The sequence below is a fragment of the Pseudophryne corroboree genome, chromosome 1, assembly GCF_028390025.1.
Source record: "Pseudophryne corroboree isolate aPseCor3 chromosome 1, aPseCor3.hap2, whole genome shotgun sequence".
Taxonomy (NCBI): Eukaryota; Metazoa; Chordata; class Amphibia; order Anura; family Myobatrachidae; genus Pseudophryne; species Pseudophryne corroboree.
Genome location: NC_086444.1, coordinates 869,229,810 through 869,253,413, shown reverse-complemented (window position 1 = coordinate 869,253,413; position 23,604 = coordinate 869,229,810). Strand labels below are relative to the sequence as shown.

General features: G+C 44.5%; 1 protein-coding gene across 1 annotated transcript in view; it reads right to left on the bottom strand.

Annotated features, from left to right (window-relative positions):
- Nucleotides 1-220: 220 nt before the first annotated feature.
- The window catches only part of DUSP4 (dual specificity phosphatase 4), a 41,967-nt gene continuing 18,583 nt past the window's right edge, over nucleotides 221-23,604 (bottom strand). Inside the window, exons 2-4 of the mRNA XM_063920033.1 lie at nucleotides 12,577-12,713; nucleotides 3,774-3,993; nucleotides 221-2,908 (exon numbers count right to left, since the gene is read on the bottom strand). Of these exons, the coding sequence (XP_063776103.1) occupies nucleotides 2,532-2,908; nucleotides 3,774-3,993; nucleotides 12,577-12,713 (734 nt within the window). The 3' untranslated portion in view covers nucleotides 221-2,531. The remainder of the gene's footprint in view (nucleotides 2,909-3,773; nucleotides 3,994-12,576; nucleotides 12,714-23,604) is intronic.

Below are 23,604 nucleotides of genomic sequence, written 5' to 3'. Positions count from 1 at the left end.
CCAACCAACCAGCTCATAGTTCATTTTTCAAACAGTGGGGCAGATGTATTAACCTGGAGAAGGCATAAGGAAGTGATAAACCAGTGATATGTGCAAGGTGATAAAGGCACCAGCCAATCATCAGATCCTAACTGTTAATTTACATATTGGAGCTGATTGGCTGGTGCCTTTATCACCTTGCACATATCACTGGTTTATCACTTCCTTATGCCTTCTCCATGTTAATACATCTGCCCCACAGTCTGTAACATGGTAGGAGCTGATTGGCTGGTACTTTCTCTCTGTCCACTTTATCTCTTGCTAAGGCTTAGTACATAGACCCCCTTTGATAGGCTAATGTAGGTGTGTGTTATCAACAGGAATATCAACAGTTTTGAAAAGGAAATGGACAAACAAGGGTATTGACTGGCCATAGAGATTATAATCTGAATGCGAGAGTCAGCTGCCAAACAGGATCTCCGGGAGGTTTGTCCACAACTCAATATATGTGAAATCACATCACAGTGTTTTGATGAAGGACTGACATTAGTAACATTTCATTTGTTGCAGCTTTCAGTTTATGTAGACTACAATTAGCCAACTAAACTTTAATGCCGTAAGTGCAATTGTCTGAATACTCTCAGTAAAAGGGAAGAGTTCCTATCAAATAATACTTATTCGCAAAGCATGGAGTAAGGCAGGAGCCAATCTACCAGTTCGAGTAAAGACATGTTTCTAGGCTTATTTCAAATACTACAAGTGAGTGATTAGGTATTGGCTCAAAAAGGGAAGACAGGCTTATTATGAGTAATATCAATGATGGTAACCCCAAAAAACATAATGTGGGTTTCAGTCACAATATTAAGATACCTCAAGGGTCTTCCTATGTAATACTAAAGCAACCACATTTTAGGGGACTTTTGTATACATTTAAATTGCTGGCTCAATGGTAAAAAAATAATAAAAAAAATTAAATTCTTGATAAAAAAAAAAATAAGGAGGTCAAGGCTGAAAAGCACTAAGTTAGGCTATATCAATAGCACTTTCCAGTGAAAGCACAATGCGATTTATACAAATTCATACCATCATCAACAAAGCTTCAACCTTGCATCAAGTTATACATCTGTCTAACCCTCACAATGTGTTAAGAGCTGCTTTAAAGAGCTTACTCCACAGGAGTTGCATCAAACTAAAAAAGAGCCTCCTGAGTAACATGTAACGCCCAGGTGTATGGAGAATAGAGTCAATGTTCAGCTCACACTTCCGAGTAAGCAACAAAATGTATTGGTTATAAAATCACAAATTAAACTCCTCCACAATTATTATCAACTATAAGCTTGCATTTCTTGGAACAAAAAAACAGCATGGGGAGGCAGATTCTACCAAGGCATTAAAATGCCATAATCTGAAATTTAGAAGAAGAACCATGTGTCTATGCCATTTAATAAGGGTGGTTGAGTTTGAGGAGGAATGGAACAGATACTTAAAGATCATATTGCAAATCCTGACACACAAGAAAATACTGAATAATAAGACCACCTTCTTTGTTTTTTTGTTTTTTTTTTACCCATGAAAATATAAAATCCAACCCTAGGGCCTTCCTAATACTGATATTTCTGCTAAGGACTACAATACCTTAATTAGGAGTGGAATGATGCTCTCTAGAGTCACACAACTGTGAAGTCCAGTAGGAATCCTCATATCAGAATTTTTACAGTGGCTTAAAGATTAACTACATAGTTAAAATAAATATACTGCAAGCTAATTTGACTATAACACCACATCCAGTGGCATATTTTAAACCCAACAAATATCCATTGACTGGCGAGCTCAAAGTAAAAACATTGATACAATTAAGAATAATTTAGCATTATAGGTATGAAATACTATAGTGGTACATAAAGAGCTCTATGTAACAGCTGATTGTTCCTGACTTGAGTCCAGCAATAATGGTTAATGCCAAAATCCATTGTTGTGCTCTTGGTTAGATTATATAGAAAGAATGTTGTTCCAGAAATGTTGCTTTTTCTCTTATTGCATTTTGATACTTTGGAGGACAGAACTTTGAAGGAAATACAAAATAATTTAAATTCCAGATTCAAATTGAAACAAACAAAAAAATCTCTGTATATATACATATAAATAAAAGTAGGCACTTTGGGAAAATCAAAAAAAAATTCCCAAACTTTATTTGCTTTAAAGCAAAAAGCTGCCCTGAAGCCACTTTTTTAATAATAATAATAATAATAATAATAATAAATAAAAGTTGAACATGAAATATCAATGTTACTATATAAATATTTATAAAAAATAATATATATTTATAGAAGGAAAATCAACATAAAACATTAAAATAAAATCAAACACTAATGCTCAAATGGCTTTGGAGATGGAAAACTGCTCAATTATTATTGCTTGTAGGGTTCACCCACGCTCAGTTATTTCAGGATTTACATTATCCTCAATGAAAGTTCAGTTAATATAAAAGGTCTTTTGGACCTAAAGTGGCCAAAGCCAGTTAAAGTCAGTAGGTTTGTTGTATTCTTTTCCATTTAACAACTGGGCGACGTTGTGATGGGACTGTGGAGATAAGGAAGGCTGCTTGGTGCTGCTACTGATACAGGGAAGCTGAATACGAAAGGAGATGTGGGTGAAGAGGAATTCTTGCTGCGCTCCAAAAGGGTGGCAGAAGGACTAGCAGCCTCCGTCGCACAGGTAGTGGTCAAGACCTGAGATTCAAACTGCAACAGCTGTCCCATAAAGCTAAAGTTTGGAGAAATGATGCTTCGACGTTGCTTAACAAACTCAAAGGCCTCTTCCAACTTCACCCTTTTCTTCATCATCAAATAGGCCAAACAGATGGTTGCTGAACGAGAAATCCCAGCTTGGCAATGTACAAGCACACGTCCATGATTATCCTTGACTGAATCTTGAAAGAAACAAAAGAAGTGTATAGAAATTACTCTATGGCGTTAAGAGAAAAACATAAAACTGTCCCGAGCCCCCAACTGTTAATGGCAATCATTCTCATGAATGGTAATTTATTTTTTACTTAGTCAGCAATCAAGTGATATGCAAATGCTGAAACCACCAGCGTCCTACTTCTAACCCTGTATGGAAACAAACCCTTATCTGTCACTCACTGTATTACACTGTAATGTGCTGAAAACAAACAAACTAGAGTGCTAGATTACACCATAAAGTGCTATCATGTATAGCACATTACATCATATCAGTGACAGTAGGTTCACATAGCCTCTGTAATCTCCCAAAGGATCTTACCCACTAATTAAGCATATTAATTTATATGTAATAAAAACGGATATGTTTTACTGTACAAGGAAAAGGCATAGAGTAATTATCATACACAGTACAGCAACAGGTGGCAGATAGACCAAATAAAGCTTTATCATGAGAGACTGAAGCCTGGTTATCTGCTTTTTCTGCGCTGGAATATAGGGCGAGGGTGGAGAAAAAACATTTATCAGAAAAACGCACTACTGCTCTGTATGAACTAGAGTTTCTGAACGTCAAAATACAGCAGAATCTATGTTTATAAAGGGAGAAGAGGCCAATTTAGCAGAAATCTAGGTTAAGGAAGATGGTTACAGCTAATTTAATACTGAATTTATTTCTTCCCAATTCCAAAACAATTTCAGTACAAAACTACACAGATCCTTATGTAAAGAATCCACTCATGTAGCTAATTGTTATTTTAATAGGTGTTAGAATAGTGGTCCGAACACGCCGGCATAAAGAGAAAGCAGCAGTACGTAAACTGTGATAACACTTACCTACATATTCTATTGCTTCCATGAACCAGGAGCTGATATCAGCTTTATGGTTGTCTTCCACTGGTATACATTTATACTGAAAATGACCTTCAAAATGGTTTGGGCAGTCAGAAGATACGTTCAGTAAGGCGGTGATACCCAAGGCATCCAACATGTCTCTCCGAGCAGCATGATAAGCACTGCCGAGGTAAAGGAAGGGAAGGATCTCCACTGGACCACCCTGTTCCAAAAAAGAAACACACAACAATTGAATATAGATAAGAAGGTGGTAATACACTAGTATAAGTCATCTATATCACTGAAGTGTCTCATATATAAACAGGCAGCCAACATATAGGTTTTCCCTTACTATATGAAAAATATAAATCTTCAACATACTCCTAATCCTGTGCATTTGTTCTACAAACATACATGACTTCCATTTAACAGGCTACACCATACAGATGGCAGTTGGAAAAAGCACAACAAGAAAATAAAGTAACATTCTGTTGTAAAGGAAATGGTCTATTCTGGGCTACAATTTTTGGAAGGCTGCTGAGCCGCTCACCTCTCATTTGAACACTCCTGCCTCTAGACCTAAAGAGCGATGCTACATCAAATTAAGAAATCTCAACAGTTTTCTTTGTGAATCCTAGGCCATACATACTATGCTCATCTCCTAAAGGGAACTATTAGCAATAATTACCATACTGGCTTGAATATTTCCGGCCAATATAATCATCGTTATTTGCATTTTGTACTTAGTTTTCCCTGCTATGCATGGAAAATCCTTGCATGGACAGTGGTTGCATTAACACACTGTCCCTGCAGGCAATCTTTTCACGTATATCTGAAAAGGCTGCCTTCGCTGTGCATGCCCCATACCTGCACAGTATTATATAAATATATGTACAATATATATCCTTCCGGCACTTGGCTGACTCTTTCATACTGTTTCCCCCCACACGCTTCTCAGTAGAAACACCACCTGGGAGATGGAAGAGCAACATGAATTCAAGGCAGACGAGTGGTGGGAAGAGAATAAATATATAAAAAAAAAATATATATATATATATATTTTATACACACACACACACACACACACACACACAAACAATCTTGAATCTGGCACTAAACGTTTGCTTATAAGAAATAAAAAAAAATACTGGCTCCGGTGCCCTCAAATTCACACTGTGTTATGATTCCCGTACTCCAGACCAGAGGAGATCTAATGGCAGAGGTCTGAGTACTGGGAAGATTTGCTGGTTGTGGGAGCAGGAGAGCCTAGTAACCCCTGGCGCCCTAACTCCGTTGTCTCGCCCGTGTTATCAGAAATCCCCTGCGAGACTATGGTTGCTTGAGCCCATGGCAGCCGCGTTCGAAGGGCGGATTATGTCTGCCCAACCCCGATGCCCCCTCAGGTCTTAATGGGAGACAAAGGGAAATCCGAGACAGGGTGATAACAAGGGGCCCTCTGACTAAGCAACCAGGCCAGGGGTTACAAGCTAACTAACTTAAACCAAGGTATGTGCGGACTAGCCGCCAGGGAAAAGGACAACCAAAGATCCACTGATCCGTTACTCCTATCCAGCACCGCTGGATACCAGAGTGGATCTGTGGGAGCGGAATCCTCCGCAAAAGCTCCAGAACACAAATAAACTAAATAATAAACAGTAAGCGGACAAGCCGCAACACACGGCTGCGCCGCGACTCACGAACACCACAGGATGTTAAAGGTGCTCGGTCAGACTCCAGGAATAGATGACAAATATCCGAGTACAGGACCACTGAGGACAGGAACAACCGGATAGAGCAGGACTGGAAACTCTCTGCAACTGACAAAGGCAAACAGGAAGCTATCACCGGCGTCTGTGAGAAGTCCAAAGGGTGCTTATAAGTGTGAGCTCCCCAATCAGGAGCCAGACTGGGTCATCACAATTAATGCCGTGCAGCTTGCATGCTGCACGGCCAGCACACCATGATACAATCAGCACATCATGATACAATTAGAACAGACCCAGCAACGGGGAACGCGGCCCGAACGTGGCGTCCCCGTTGCTAGGGTCAGAGCGGCTCCGTGCGCCCGGCGTCTAGCGTTGCCAGGGAGCCGGCGGCTGTACACGCACGGCGTCCCTGGTTGCTAGGCGCCGGGCCGCACCGACGAGCGGACCCCGGCGCCTAACAGTACCCCCCCCTTGAGGAGGGGTCAAGGAACCCCTAAAGCCAGGTTTCTGAGGAAATTCTCGAAAAAATGCCCTTTTGAGCCTCGGGGCATGAAGATCCTCATCCAGGACCCAAGACCTTTCCTCTGGCCCATAACCTCTCCAATGTACCAAAAAATAAAGCCGACCCCGGGACAACTTGGAATCGAGAACCTTCTCCACCAAGAACTCCTGCTGACCCTGTACATTTATAGGTGATCTCCCCTGAGATATTTTACGAGGAAATCTACTGGACGAAACATATGGTTTCAGCAATGAGCAATGGAAGGTATTTCCGATCCGTAAAGTTTTTGGTAAACGTAACCGGAAAGCAACTGGATTGACTTTTTTGATAATGTGAAATGGTCCAATAAATTTAGGACCCAATCTGGCTGAGGTTTGTCGAAGTTTAATGTTGCGAGTCGACAACCACACCTTATCTCCTACTTTAAAAGTGCACGGCCGCCGGAGCCTATCAGAAAATCTTTTTTCCCGGAATGCCGCTTTTCTGAGAGCCAGGTGCACTTTTCTCCAAATAAGTTTAAGATGAGAGGTCAGGGCCAGTGAGGAGACAGAGGAATGTTGAAAAAATGAATTAGCTCTGGGGTGAAAACCAAAAACTGCAAAAAATGGAGACACATTGGTGGAAGAATGACAGGCATTATTATAAGCAAACTCCGCCAATGGAAGAAACTCCGACCAGTCATTTTGGAGTTTGGCCGAGTACAAACGCAAATATTGTTTTAGAGATTGATTAACTCGCTCAGTCTGCCCATTGGATTGGGGATGATAGCCGGACGTTAAAGATAACTTCATCTTTAATGAAGCACAAAAAGACTTCCAAAATTGTGCAATGAATTGTGGACCCCGATCAGAAACAATATCAGTGGGTAAGCCATGGAGTCTGAAAACATGGCGGAGGAACAAGACTGCCAATCCCTGGGCAGATGGCAATCGGGGAAGAGCAATGAAATGTGCCATTTTGCTAAAACGGTCCACTACCACCCATATGACTCGGCATCCGGCTGACAGAGGGAGGTCCACCACAAAATCCATGGAGATATGCGACCATGGCCTAAGAGGAACATTCAAGGGCATAAGTTGACCGATGGGTAAAGAACGGGGAACTTTATGCTGTGCACAGACCTGACACGAAAAAACAAACTCTTTAATGTCTTTGGAAAGACCAGGCCACCATACTGAGCGGGAGACTAATTCCAAAGTCTTAGCGATTCCCGGATGCCCGGCAACTTTGCTATCATGAAACTCCGTCAAAACAGTTGCTCTCAAAAACTCAGGGACAAAAAGACGACCAGCAGGAGTATTTCCAGGAGCTTGATGTTGAAGCAGCTTTAACTGGGTAAATACATCCTGTGTGAGGCCTGCCCGAATGGTTGAGGACGGCAGTATGGGAGTAACAGGACTGTTGTCTTGAACTGGAAGAAAACTGCGTGACAGGGCATCTGCCTTAGTATTCTTGGAACCTGGCCTGAAGGTGATAATGAATTTGAAACGAGTAAAAAATAAAGCCCAATGAGCCTGCCGGGCATTCAGTCGCTTAGCTGATTCAATGTATTGAAGATTTTTGTGATCAGTCAAAACTGAAATAGTATGAGTCGCTCCTTCAAGCCAATGTCTCCACTCCTCGAAAGCCCATTTAATAGCCAGCAATTCCCGGTTACCAACATCGTAGTTGGATTCTGCAGATGAGAATTTCCTGGACATAAAGGCACAAGGATGTAATTCAAGGGAATCCGGATCCTTCTGAGATAGGATAGCCCCCACTCCAACCTCCGAGGCATCAACCTCAACAATGAAAGGCAATTCTGGGTTGGGATGTCTGAGGACAGGGGCTGAGACAAAGGCTTGTTTCAAGGCCTGAAAAGATAACTCAGCTTCACGTGACCAATTGGTAGGATCTGCTCCCTTCTTAGTTAGTGCCACAATGGGAGCAACTAGGTCAGAGAAAGAGTGAATAAATCTTCTATAGTAGTTCGCAAACCCTAAAAAGCGCTGAATTGCTTTTAAGTTGGTGGGTTGCGCCCAACTAAGGATGGCTTGGAGCTTCTTTGGTTCCATACAGAATCCCCGAGGGGAAATAATGTACCCTAAAAAGGATACCTCCGTAACATGAAATTCACACTTCTCCAGCTTGGCATACAGGTGATTTTCACGTAATTTTTTTAGAACTTGACGCACCTGGGTAACATGTTGTTCTACAGAATCAGAATATATCAAAATATCGTCTAAGTAGACTACAACGAACCTTCCAAGAAATTCACGGAGCACATCGTTAATGAGATCCTGGAAGACTGCCGGAGCGTTAGACAGGCCAAATGGCATGACCAGATACTCATAGTGGCCTGACTGAGTACTGAATGCCGTTTTCCACTCATCCCCTGACTTGATTCTGATGAGGTTATATGCTCCTCTCAGGTCAATCTTAGAAAAAATCACAGCCGAACGTAGCTGATCAAAGAGGACAGAGATCAGCGGCAGAGGGTAAGTATTCTTTACTGAGATTTTATTCAAAGCTCTAAAATCAATGCAGGGTCTGAGAGAACCATCCTTCTTCTCTACGAAGAAGAAACCTGCACTTAAAGGGGATTTGGATGGCCTGATAAATCCTTTCCCAAGGCTTTCTTTCACATACTCATTCATGGCCACAGTTTCAGGACCAGACAATGCATATAACCTTCCTTTAGGCAACGTGGCACCAGGAATTAGCTCAATGGCACAATCATAAGGCCTATGGGGAGGCAGAATATCCGCATTGCCCTTGGAAAATACATCAACAAAATCCTGGTATTCCACAGGAATGGGTGCGGGAACGGCGGCAGCTACTCGGATAGGAAGCGTAATACATTCTTTATTACAGATGGTACCCCATTGTAAGATCTCCCCCGACTGCCAATCAATGATGGGATTATGAAAGGCCAGCCAAGGGTGACCCAGAACCACAGGAACTGCTGGACAATGGGTAAGGAAAAACTCAATCTTTTCAGAATGTAGAGCTCCTACCGAAAGTAAAACAGGAGGTGTACAGAGAGAAATAACCCCATTGGACAAGGGACTCCCATCTAAACCATGCATGGTGACACACCTACCCAAGGTTAACTGAGGAATACCTAAGGCCTTGGCCCATGTTAAATCCATAAAGTTCCCTGCAGCTCCACTGTCCACAAAAGCAGAGACCGAGGAACAGAGGCTGCCAAAGGAAACTTTAGCAGGAACTAACAGTGAATTATTTGAGGAGATAAGCGGCAGACCAAAGTGAACCCCCTCACAACTCACTTGGTCGGGAAGTTTCCCGACTTGTTCGGACAACTACGGGCAAAATGTCCCTTACCTCCACAGTATAAACAAAGACCAGAATTTTGCCTCCTGGTTCTTTCTTCAGGAGACAATTTGGAGAGACCTATCTGCATAGGCTCCTCCATGTCCACAGGGATGGAAAAAACACAAGGAGTAGACCCGACAGATGCTCCTTTTTCAGCCCTCCGCTCTCTGAGCCGACTATCTATCTTAATAGAGAGCTCCATGAGTTTATCGAGAGTCTCAGGAGCGGGATACTGAAGGAGACTGTCTTTAATAGTTTCAGATAAGCCGAGGCGAAACTGACTGCGCAGGGCTGGGTCATTCCATCCACAGTCGTTTGACCAACGGCGAAACTCCGTACAATAAATCTCTGCGGGATTCCTACCCTGTCTGAGAGCACGCAACTGACTCTCAGCGGACGCCTCTCTATCAGGGTCGTCATACAGTAGCCCTAACGATTTTAAAAAGGCGTCCACAGACAATAAGGCTGGATCGTCTGTCTTTAAACCAAAAGCCCAGGTCTGAGGATCCCCCTGAAGCAGAGAAATAATAATTCCAACCCGCTGAGCCTCCGTACCTGAGGAGACTGGTCTTAAACGAAAATAAAGTTTACAAGACTCTTTAAAATTAAAAAACTGTTTTCTATCCCCAGAAAAACGGTCAGGCAGATGCATCTTTGGTTCAGGAATGACCCTCGGGGAAGTCCGTAACAGATCTTCCTGTGACCTCACCCGGAGGGACAGATCCTGAACCATCTGAGTAAGTTCTTGAATCTGACTAACTAGAAGCTGGCCAGGATTTGGCCCAACACCGGTGGGATTCATGAGGCCGACAAAAATCTCCCAACTGAATAAGTAAAAAAAAATCAACTCCTGTTAATTTTAAATTTTTTTTTTTTTGTCTGGCCGGTGATAATGTTATGATTCCCGTACTCCAGACCAGAGGAGATCTAATGGCAGAGGTCTGAGTACTGGGAAGATTTGCTGGTTGTGGGAGCAGGAGAGCCTAGTAACCCCTGGCGTCCTAACTCCGTTGTCTCGCCCGTGTTATCAGAAATCCCCTGCGAGACTATGGTTGCTTGAGCCCATGGCAGCCGCGTTCGAAGGGCGGATTATGTCTGCCCAACCCCGATGCCCCCTCAGGTCTTAATGGGAGACAAAGGGAAATCCGAGACAGGGTGATAACAAGGGGCCCTCTGACTAAGCAACCAGGCCAGGGGTTACAAGCTAACTAACTTAAACCAAGGTATGTGCGGACTAGCCGCCAGGGAAAAGGACAACCAAAGATCCACTGATCCGTTACTCCTATCCAGCACCGCTGGATACCAGAGTGGATCTGTGGGAGCGAAATCCTCCGCAAAAGCTCCAGAACACAAATAAACTAAATAATAAACAGTAAGCGGACAAGCCGCAACACACGGCTGCGCCGCGACTCACGAACACCACAGGATGTTAAAGGTGCTCGGTCAGACTCCAGGAATAGATGACAAATATCCGAGTACAGGACCACTGAGGACAGGAACAACCGGATAGAGCAGGACTGGAAACTCTCTGCAACTGACAAAGGCAAACAGGAAGCTATCACCGGCGTCTGTGAGAAGTCCAAAGGGTGCTTATAAGTGTGAGCTCCCCAATCAGGAGCCAGACTGGGTCATCACAATTAATGCCGTGCAGCTTGCATGCTGCACGGCCAGCACACCATGATACAATCAGCACATCATGATACAATTAGAACAGACCCAGCAACGGGGAACGCGGCCCGAACGTGGCGTCCCCGTTGCTAGGGTCAGAGCGGCTCCGTGCGCCCGGCGTCTAGCGTTGCCAGGGAGCCGGCGGCTGTACACGCACGGCGTCCCTGGTTGCTAGGCGCCGGGCCGCACCGACGAGCGGACCCCGGCGCCTAACACACTGCACAGCAGCAGTGTTACTTGCATACACATCTACTTCAGCGGCACTCAGAAATAAATACAGTGAAACTGGTCTCCTGGTCAACATTTCAATGATCAACTGCCTGACGAAAATGAGTTGATCATTGAAACGTTGAACTGGAGACCAGTTTTACTGTCTTTATTTCTGAGTGCTGCTGAAGTAGGTGTGTGTGTGTGTGTGTGTGTGTGTGTGTGTGTGTATGTGTATGTGTATATATATATATATATATATATATATATATATATATATATATATGAACAGACAATCCCGGCACTCTTCTAACAGGGTATAGTTACTGCGGTGCCATCCCAGAGGGGTTACCTCATATAGATACAGAAGAAATGAAGGTGGCACTCACGCAGGTTTTTGCAAAAGTAGAAGTGGTCAGTTTTAATATACCGACATGTTTCGGGGACTCGCCCCGTCCTCAGGGCATTATGCCCTGAGGACGGGGCGAGTCCCCGAAACATGTCGGTATATTAAAACTGACCACTTCTACTTTTGCAAAAACCTGCGTGAGTGCCACCTTCATTTCTTCTGTATATATATATATATATATATATATATATTATGCCCTGAGGACGGGGCGAGTCCCCGAAACATGTCGGTATATTAAAACTGACCACTTCTACTTTTGCAAAAACCTGCGTGAGTGCCACCTTCATTTCTTCTGTATATATATATATATATATATATATATATATATACACACACATACATACACACACACACACACACACATTTATACAGTGCGTTGTAATTACAATGGATTACATGCCTGCACACTATATACAGTATGTGTATATATTTATTAGATCTCATGTAGATAGATATAGATTACATATAAACAATTTACATATATATGCATTTATACAAAGCTGTGTAATTGCAAAGCCAGGCACACTGGCAGTGCAATTACTGAAGAGGAGGGAGAGTGTAAGGAGTTGCAGCTAGCTGCAGGGTCTGATTGGATGAGAAGATTCATCTATTCCCGCACCTTTCGGTTGAAATAAGCATTTTCTTCTTGTAACTCCATCTCAGATGATGTTATATAAGGTAAACCTTTAAGGGTTTCATTAATGTTTATCTGCAACCTGAATAGCAAAATATGTTAAGCACTATAGATTGCTTGCTCTCTACAATGTTATGTTGTAGGAGTGAGGATTGTCGGACGAGTTAAATGCCTTATATTCTACATTAAGCCTTTCCTGCATAGCTGGAATACTGAAATCACGTGGAAACGTTCACTGATTTAAGAGAAAAATGCTTCCTTAGTAACCCCTAAAATGTGAACGCTACTGTAAAACATAAGCGTTTTTATCCCCTTGCGAGTATACATAACAAATGTAGATGCATTAGTATTGCTGTTTTTGTTACCTGATCATGCAGTGGCGTTGTACATGAGCTGCAGCCCATTTCAGCAGGCTCTGTACTAGCAGGCAGAGAAATACTGTTTATGGATTTAGCTTTTGCACAGAATTCTGGGTACTCAGAGTGAAATCTTTCATAGCCTCCTACGAAGAATAATGGTAAAAAAAATAAAGAAAATATTAATTTTGAATCACATATATATTTTAATAAGCGTATGTAGTTTTATTTACACATTTTAGCCGTTATAATGCATACAGAGTAAAAAAAAAAAAAAAAACATTCCTAGTGTAAAATGTATAAAAATATAACTTTTATAAACTTACATGCATTAACAAAATTATTATTTATAGGACTAGAGCCTGATCCTACCATACACTGTCAAGGCATGTGACCCATAATGTTTAATAATCAAATCACATAGTGATGGTTTGCAGTTAGCCTGCTTATGAAGTACAGATGTGAAACCCTTATCTTAGTCTTTACAAAGATACATTCTACTACACATTGGGCAGAAAAGCCAGCGCCATAAAGTTCAGAAAACTTATCTGAAAATACTCAGCCTCTACTTTTTTGTGTGGTGACCAGTAAGTGTATCCCAGCCCTTTCTTGCAGTTTATAATTCCCTAAGCATTTACACGGACACATTTGTTAACACTATTTATTACGTCAAATAGCTGTAATTGTATTTTTCATCCAGGATAACAAATTGCAATAACAACTGATTTCTAAAAAAATTAGGACAATTCAGAGAATTATTCAGCATGGATTCTGATTAAATAATACTGATGGAATGACTTGCCAAAATAAAGCTGCATTACTAAGAACTTCTCAGGAATTCACTAACATGCCATATCCAATACTACTCCAAATTGTGTATCCTCGTCACCTATAAAATCTTCACACTTTTCAAATAGACATACTGTACATGTCATTTCAGTAACTTTCATGGCATATCAACATTGTCTTCTGAACTAATGTAATATAATAATGTAATATAATATATAAGGAGTTTAATCTCCCAGGGACACTACTCAACATGCAACCCAGTTCTCTTTTTATAGAACTGGCTGAGGGGCACGATAGCATCCCCCAAAATCGCAAAAACTAATAATATATAAATAAGCCACAGTCCTTTCAGAATTTGTACATCAGGATTCATAGTATACTCCTATAGGATAGTAGGTTAGGAATCTTACTAGGGGTCTGAATAGTGGGCAGTAGACATGAGCAAATAATGCAACAGATTACAAAAAGAGGAAATAAACAAGAGTGTAAGCTAAAATACATGGAGGCATATTTTATCTTTCATATTGAAGCATAGCACCTTAGCTACTACACTATGGGGTATATGCAATTCACGGCGAATCGCGGCAAATTATCGCCGTTTTTTAATTCAACACAATTCGACAGGTGAATTCCGGCAGGTGGCTGCCGGAATTCACCATATTCAATGAAAAACGGATTCGACAGTCCCGCGGGCGAAAAACGGCCGATTTGCCGGATTTTGCCGCAATTTAAAAAAACGGGAAAAAACGGGAAAAACCCGTAAAAAAAATGGTGTGGGGTCCCCCCTTCAAAGCATAACCAGCCTCGGGCTCTTCGAGCTGGTCCTGGTTCTAAAAATGCGGGGAAAAATTGGGCAGGGATCCCCCGTATTTTTAAAACCAGCACCGGGCTCTGCGCCTGGTGCAAAAAATACGGGGGACAAAAAGAGTAGGGGTCCCCCGTATTTTTTACACCAGCATCGGGCTCCACTAGCTGGACAGATAATGCCACAGCCGGGGGTCACTTTTATACAGTGCCCTGCGGCCGTGGCATTAAATATCCAACTAGTCACCCCTGGCTGGGGTACCCTGGGGGAGTGGGGACCCCTTCAATCAAGGGGTCCCCCCCCCCAGCCACCCAAGGGCCAGGGGTGAAGCCCGAGGCTGTCCCCCCATCCAATGGCTGCGGATGGGAGGCTGATAGCCTTGAGAAAAATGACAAGAATATTGTTTTTTCCAGCAGTACTACAAGTCCCAGCAAGCCTCCCCCGCAAGCTGGTACTTGGAGGACCACAAGTACCAGCATGCGGGAGAAAACCGGGCCCGCTGGTACCTGTAGTTCTACTGGAAAAAAAATACCCAAATAAAAACAGTACACAGACACAGTGACAGTAAAAATAAGAATTTACTTACCGATAATTCTATTTCTCGGAGTCCGTAGTGGATGCTGGGGTTCCTGAAAGGACCATGGGGAATAGCGGCTCCGCAGGAGACAGGGCACAAAAGTAAAGCTTTCCGATCAGGTGGTGTGCACTGGCTCCTCCCCCTATGACCCTCCTCCAAGCCAGTTAGGTACTGTGCCCGGACGAGCGTACACAATAAGGGAGGAATTTTGAATCCCGGGTAAGACTCATACCAGCCACACCAATCACACCGTACAACTTGTGATCTAAACCCAGTTAACAGTATGATAACAGCGGAGCCTCTGAAAAGATGGCTCACAACAATAATAACCCGATTTTTGTAACTATGTACAAGTATTGCAGATAATCCGCACTTGGGATGGGCGCCCAGCATCCACTACGGACTCCGAGAAATAGAATTATCGGTAAGTAAATTCTTATTTTCTCTATCGTCCTAGTGGATGCTGGGGTTCCTGAAAGGACCATGGGGATTATACCAAAGCTCCCAAACGGGCGGGAGAGTGTGGATGACTCTGCAGCACCGAATGAGAGAACTCCAGGTCCTCCTTAGCCAGGGTATCAAATTTGTAGAATTTAGCAAACGTGTTTGCCCCTGACCAAGTAGCTGCTCGGCAAAGTTGTAAAGCCGAGACCCCTCGGGCAGCCGCCCAAGATGAGCCCACCTTCCTTGTGGAATGGGCATTTACATATTTTGGCTGTGGCAGGCCTGCCACAGAATGTGCAAGCTGAATTGTATTACACATCCAACTAGCAATAGTCTGCTTAGAAGCAAGAGCACCCAGTTTGTTGGGTGCATACAGGATAACAGCAAGTCAGTTTTCCTGACTCCAGCCGTCCTGGAACATATTTTCAGGGCCCTGACAACATCTAGCAACTTGGAGTCCTCCAAGTCCCTAGTAGGTGCAAGGCACCACAATAAGCTGGTTCAGGTGAAACACTGACACCACCTTAGGGAGAGAACTGGGGACGAGTCCGCAGCTCTGCCCTGTCCGAATGGACAAACAGATATGGGCTTTTTTGAGAAAAAAACACCAATTTGACACTCGCCTGGTCCAGGCCAGGGCCAAGAGCATGGTCACTTTTCATGTGAGATGCTTCAAATCCACAGATTTGACTGGTTTTAAACCAATGTGATTTGAGGAATCCCAGAACTACGTTGAGATCCCACAGTGCCACTGGAGGCACAAAAGGGGGTTGTATATGCAATACTCCCTTGACAAACTTCTGGACTTCAGGAACTGAAGCCAATTCTTTCTGGAAGAAAATCGACAGGGCCGAAATTTGAACCTTAATGGACCCCAATTTGAGGCCCATAGACACTCCTGTTTGCAGGAAATGCAGGAAACGACCGAGTTGAAATTTCTTTGTGGGGCCTTCCTGGCCTCACACCACGCAACATATTTTCGCCACATGTGGTGATAATGTTGTGCGGTCACCTCCTTTCTGGCTTTGACCAGGGTAGGAATGACCTCTTCCGGAATGCCTTTTTCCCTTAGGATCCGGCTTTCCACCGCCATGCCGACAAACGCAGCTGCGGTAAGTCTTGGAACAGACATGGTACTTGCTGAAGCAAGTCCCTTCTTAGCGGCAGAGGCCATAAGACCTCTGTAAGCATCTCTTGAAGTTCCGGGTACCAAGTCCTTCTTGGCCAATCCGGAGCCATGAGTATAGTTCTTACTCCTCTACGTCTTATAATTCTCAGCACCTTAGGTATGAGAAGCAGAGGAGGGAACACATACACCGACTGGTACACCCACGGTGTTACCAGAACGTCCACAGCTATTGCCTGAGGGTCTCTTGACCTGGCGCAATACCTGTCCCGTTTTTTGTTCAGACGGGACGCCATCATGTCCACCTTTGGTATTTCCCAACGGTTTACAATCATGTGGAAAAAACTTCCCGATGAAGTTTCCACTCTCCCGGGTGGAGGTCGTGCCTGCTGAGGAAGTCTGCTTCCCAGTTTCCATTCCCGGGATGAAACACTGCCGACAGTGCTATCGCATGATTTTCCGCCCAGCGAAAAGTCCTTGCAGTTTTTGCCATTGCCCTCCTGCTTCTTGTGTCGCCCTGTCTGTTTACGTGGGCGACTGCCGTGATGTTTTTCCCACTGGATCAATACCGGCTGACCTTGAAGCAGAGGTCTTGCTAAGCTTAGAGCATTATAAATTTACCCTTAGCTCCAGTATATTTATGTGGAGAAAAGTCTCCAGACTTGATCACACTCCCTGGAAATTTTTTCCTTGTGTGACTGCTCCCCAGCCTCTCGGGCTGGGCTCCGTGGTCACCAGCATCCAATCCTGAATGCCGAATCTGCGGCCCTCTAGAAGATGAGCACTCTATAACCACCACAGGAGAGACACCCTTGTCCTTGGATATAGGGTTATCCGCTGATGCATCTGAAGATGCGATCCGGACCATTTGTCCAGCAGATCCCACTGAAAAGTTCTTGTGTGAAATCTGCCGAATGGAATTGCTTCGTAGGAAGCCACCATTTTTACCAGGACCCTTGTGCAATGATGCACTGTTTTTAGGAGGTTCCTGACTAGCTCGGATAACTCCCTGGCTTTCTCTTCCGGGAGAAACACCTTTTTCTGGACTGTGTCCAGAATCATCCCTAGGCACAGCAGACGTGTCGTCGGGATCAGCTGCGATTTTGGAATATTTAGAATCCACCCGTGCTGTTGTAGCAGTATCCGAGATAGTGCTACTCCGACCTCCAACTGTTCCCTGGACTATGCCCTTATCAGGAGATCGTCCAAGTAAGGGATAATTAAGACGCCTTTTCTTCGAAGAAGAATCATCATTTCGGCCATTACCTTGGTAAAGACCCGGGGTGCCGTGGACAATCCAAACGGCAGCGTCTGAAACTGATAGTGACAGTTCTGCACCACGAACCTGAGGTACCCTTAGTGAGAAGGGCAAATTTGGGACATAGAGGTAAGCATCCCTGATGTCCCGGGACACTATATAGTCCCCTTCCTCCTGGTTCGTTATCACTGCTCTGAGTGACTCCATCTTGATTTGAACCTTTGTAAGTGTTCAAAAAAAAATTTTTTAGAATAAGTCTCACCTAGCCTTCTGGCCACAATATAGTGTGGAATAATACCCCTTTTCTTGTAGTAGGAGGGGTAATTTAATTATCACCTGCTGGGAATACAGCTTGTGAATTTTTTCCCATACTGCCTCCTTGTCGGAGGGAGACCTTGGTAAAGCAGACTTCAGGAGCCTGCGAAGGGGAAACGTCTCGACATTCCAATCTGTACCCCTGGGATACTACTTGTAGGATCCAGGGGTCCTGTACGGTCTCAGCGCCATGCTGAGAACTTGTCAGAAGCGGTGGAACGCTTCTGTTCCTGGGAATGGGCTGCCTGCTGCAGTCTTCTTCCCTTTCCTCTATCCCTGGGCAGATATGATCTTATAGGGACGAAAGGACTGAGGCTGAAAAGACGGTGTCTTTTTCTGCAGAGATGTGACTTAGGGTAAAAACGGCTGATTTTCCAGCAGTTGCCGTGGCCACCAGGTCCGATGGACCGACCCCAAATAACTCCTCTTCCTTTATACGGCAATACACCTTTGTGCCGTTTGGAATCTGCATCACCTGACCACTGTCGTGTCCATAACATCTTCTGGCAGATATGGACATCGCATTTACTCTTGATGCCAGAGTGCAAATATCCCTCTGTGCATCTCGCATATATAGAAATGCATCCTTTAAATGCTCTATAGTCAATAAAATACTGTCCCTGTCAAGGGTATCAATATTTTTAGTCAGGGAATCCGACCAAGCCACCTCAGCTCTGCACATCCAGGCTGAGGCGATCGCTGGTCGCAGTATAACACCAGTATGTGTGTATATACTTTTTATGATATTTTCCAGCCTCCTGTCAGCTGGTCCTTGAGGACGGCCCTATCTATAGACGGTACCGCCACTTGTTTTGATAAGCGTGTGAGCGCCTTATCCACCCTAAGGGGTGTTTCCCAACGCGCCCTAACTTCTGGCGGGAAAGGGTATACCGCCCATAATTTTCTATCGGGGGGAACCCACGCATCATCACACACTTTATTTAATTTATCTGATTCAGGAAAAACTACGGTAGTTTTTTCACATCCCACATAATACCCTCTTTTGTGGTACTTGTAGTATCAGAAATATGAAACACCTCCTTCATTGCCTTTAACGTGTGGCCCTAATAAGGAATACGTTTGTTTATTCACCGTCGACACTGGATTCAGTGTCCCTGTCTGTGTCTGTGTCGACCGACTAAAGTAAACGGGCGTTTTAAAACCCCTGACGGTGTTTTTGAGACGTCTGGACCGGTACTAATTGTTTGTCGGCCGTCTCATGTCGTCAACCGACCTTGCAGCGTGTTGACATTATCACGTAATTCCCTAAATAAGCCATCCATTCCGGTGTCGACTCCCTAGAGAGTGACATCACCATTACAGGCAATTGCTCCGCCTCCTCACCAACATCGTCCTCATACATGTCGACACACACGTACCGACACACAGCACACACACAGGGAATGCTCTGATAGAGGACAGGACCCACTAGCCCTTTGGAGAGACAGAGGGAGAGTTTACCAGCACACACCAAAAAACGCTATAATTATATAGGGACAACCTTATATAAGTGTTTTCCCTTATAGCATCTTTTTTATATATTTCTAACGCCAAATTAGTGCCCCCCCTCTCTGTTTTAACCCTGTTTCTGTAGTGCAGTGCAGGGGAGAGCCTGGGAGCCTTCCCTCCAGCCTTTCTGTGAGGGAAAATGGCGCTGTGTGCTGAGGAGATAGGCCCCGCCCCTTTTTCGGCGGCCTCGTCTCCCGCTCTTAACGGATTCTGGCAGGGGTTAAATATCTCCATATAGCCTCCGGAGGCTATATGTGAGGTATTTTTAGCCAAAATAGGTATTCATTTTGCCTCCCAGGGCGCCCCCCTCCCAGCGCCCTGCACCCTCAGTGACTGCCGTGTGAAGTGTGCTGAGAGGAAAATGGCGCACAGCTGCAGTGCTGTGCGCTACCTTTAGAAGACTGAGGAGTCTTCTGCCGCCGATTCTGGACCTCTTCTTACTTCAGCATCTGCAAGGGGGCCGGCGGCAAGGCTCCGGTGACCATCCAGGCTGTACCTGTGATCGTCCCTCTGGAGCTGATGTCCAGTAGCCAAGAAGCCAATCCATCCTGCACGCAGGTGAGTTCACTTCTTCTCCCCTAAGTCCCTCGTTGCAGTGATCCTGTTGCCAGCAGGACTCACTGTAAAATAAAAAACCTAAGCTAAACTTTTCTAAGCAGCTCTTTAGGAGAGCCACCTAGATTGCACCCTTCTCGGCCGGGCACAAAAATCTAACTGGCTTGGAGGAGGGTCATAGGGGGAGGAGCCAGTGCACACCACCTGATCGGAAAGCTTTACTTTTGTGCCCTGTCTCCTGCGGAGCCGCTATTCCCCATGGTCCTTTCAGGAACCCCAGCATCCACTAGGACGATAGAGAAACTTTATTACACACTGCCGACACACACATACTTACCTATGTTGACACGCCGACTGCCACGGTCTCCGACGATCCGAGGGTACCTGTGAAAAAAATTATACTCACCTTCCAGCGTCCAGAGGTACATCCACGTCCAGAGATACATCCACGTACTTGTTAAAAAAAAAAACCGAACACTCGTACCACCGGACTGAAAGGGGTCCCATGCTTTCACATCAGACCCCTTTCCCCGAATGCCGGGACATCACGTGACTCCTGTCACTGAAGTCCCTTCAGCCAATCAGGAAGCGCTACTTCCGTGGCGCTCACCTGATTGGCTGTGCGCTGTCTGAGCTGTCAGACAGCGCATCGCAAAGCCTCTCCATTACTTTCAATGGTGAGAACTTTGCCGTCTGCGGGGGTTACCCGCGGTCAGCCGCTGACCGGCGGGTGACCTCACCGCTAGCCGCTAAATTCCCATCATTGAAAGTAATGGACGGAGCTGTGCGATGCGCTGTCCGAGTTCAGACAGCGCACAGCCAATCAGGTGAGCGCAACGAAGTTGCGCTTCCTGATTGGCTTTAGAGACCTTTCTGTGACAGCTGTCACTCTGAGAGGTCTCTCTGCATTCGGGGTAAGGGGTCCCATGTGTAAGCATGGGACCCCTTTCAGTCCGTTTGGTCGGGTGTCCGGTTTGTTGTTTTTTTACAAGTACGTGGATTTATCTCTGGACCCTGGTTGAGGTGAGTATATTGATCTTTTCTTTTCAGGTATCCGTGGATTCTACATGGAGAAGAGGACCGATGTCGGCGTGTGAACATAGGTAAGTATGTGTGTGTCGACGTATGAAATAAAGTTTTACTGTCACGGTGTGTGTGTCCTGTTTTTATTTGGGTATTTTTTTCCCAGTAGAACTACAGGTACCAGCGGGCCCGTTTTTCTCCCGCATGCTGGTACTTGTGGTTCTCCAAGTACCAGCTTGCTGGGACTTGTAGTTCTTCTGGAAAAAACAATATTCTTGACATTTTACCAAGGCTATCAGCCTCCCATCCGCAGCCCTTGGATGGGGGGGACAGCCTCGGGCTTCACCCCTGGCCCTTGGGTGGCTGGGTGGGGGGGACCCCTTGATTGAAGGGGTCCCCACTCCCCCAGGGTACCCCGGCCAGGGGTGACTAGTTGGATATTTAATGCCACGGCCGCAGGGCACTGTATAAAAGTGACCCCCGGTTGTGGCATTATCTGTCCAGATAGTGGAGCCCGATGCTGGTGTAAAAAATATGGGGGACCCCTACTCGTTTTGTCCCCCGTATTTTTTGCACCAGCACCAGGCGCAGAGCCCGGTGCTGGTTTTTAAAAATACGGGGGATCCCCTGTCAATTTTTCCCCCGCATTTTTAGAACCAGGACCAGCTCGAAGAGCCCGAGGCTGGTTATGCTTTGGAGGGGGGACCCCACGCCATTTTTTTCAGGGATTTCACCATTCCATCTATAAAAAAAAAAAAAAAAAATTTAAAAATATATAAATAATACTTGTGCCTCCCAAAAAGACAAACCAAGTACCTAATCCCTTCTAATATAAATAGATCTGATATTACCACGAAAAAAACCCACAAAAAAAACATGTTTTAAATTTTTTTTATTGGTTTCACCCTCCAAAGTGTGGCGGATTGAAAATGACGAATTTGCTGTCTAAAAGCACTGCTGTCGAATTTCCAAACTTGAATTGAATATGCTAATGTCGAACTGCAGCACTTGTATCATTGCAGAAAAGTCGAATTTGCAAAAAGTCGAATTTCAAAAAGTCGAATTTTGAAAGTCCGTTTTTTTGACGGAAAGCACTGAATTGCATTGACGAATTTTTTTTTTTTGGCGAAAAATACCCGAAATTCGACAATTTCGGGAATTCGACCGCAATTGCATATACCCCATAGTCGACAAGTGATCGGACACCCCCGCACAAGCGAAACTGTGTGCTTCTGCAGCAGTCATGTGTTTGTGAAGGTAAATAACAGGTAAAGGGGCACTGATTAGATCATTTGCTACTGAAATGGTTTACTAGAAGGAGCTAACAGAGTTAGAAAAGAGGATCATTTTAGGCTTCTTGATTGGAGCAATGTGAGAAGCATTGTGGACCCACTGTGTCTTTGTCAGTAATGTGTGGGAAAAGAAAGGTAATTGCATGAATGCACCTCATTCTGGAAGACCCCCAAAACTACAACCGAGGGACCTGAGAGTGCTAACCAGGGAGCTACGAAACAGCATACCACTGCACAAGTTCCAAATGGCCACTAATGTGCCGGTTTCATCAAGAACAGTTTGTAGGGAGGCCCATGTACTTGGATATTATGGACAAACAGCTGCTCATATAGCTCACTCTAATCACATAGAAGAATGCAGCTAAGTGCTTCTGGTAGTGTAAAGAGCGCAAAAGCTAGCCAGTGTAAGAATAGGGGTGAGTGTTATGGAGTTACGAATCACGATTTACACTGTTCAGATCAGAAAGACGTGTTTGGCAATTGCCAGGAGAAGCCAGAGTGTGCAGTACCTACAGTAAAGCATGGACGTGGTAGTGTAATGCTGTGGGGTTGTTTCAGCTAGTTTGGCATGGGTCTACTAGCTGTAATGCAAGGTCACATTAATTCTAAGAAGTATGGAGATGTTTTTGATAACTCTGTGCTCCCTACATTGTGCCAATTCTTCAGAAACATCTCATGTTTTGATCAGGGTGTCAATGTCACCTGTCATGTTTCCAGGGCGACGCTGGACTGCATACAGAAAATTTGGTTACCCGGGTGGAGTGGCCAGCTCAGAGTCCAGATCTTATCCCCTCTGAGAACCTCTGGGACGAACTGGAGTGATGGGTGTGTTCTAGACTGAATTGATCTTCTTCAGTGTTGCAGCTGGTCACTGTACGTACCATCTGCTGTTATCATGGAACTTGTGCACTGTTTGCCAAGAAAGGTGTCTGCAGTAATCCCTGCACATGGTGGACCTACAAAGTACCGACGTCCGTAAAATCTTGTTGCTCTATTTGCTGCCAGTGTCCAATTACTTTTGTCAACATAGTGTACTATCTGAACTTGGTCGTTCAGACAAGAAAACCCAGGGTATATCTAGGCAGCAAGAATGCTGCATTTAGAGAAGACCTTCCATAAACACCAGGGTAATCAAAAAAGTTTGCTAAGCAGGACAACAGTGATAGTCTTTGTCGTTTATGAAGGTGCAGCTATTTAAGAATGCTAAATTGCAGCCAAACATGACACAGCACTGTATTGTGCATATAGAAAACATTAGGAAACAAAGGTTTATAATCTAAGAGGGCTGGGTTGAAAATAATGCTTCACCTTATTTAGAGAAGTTAATACTGATGGCCACTGGGA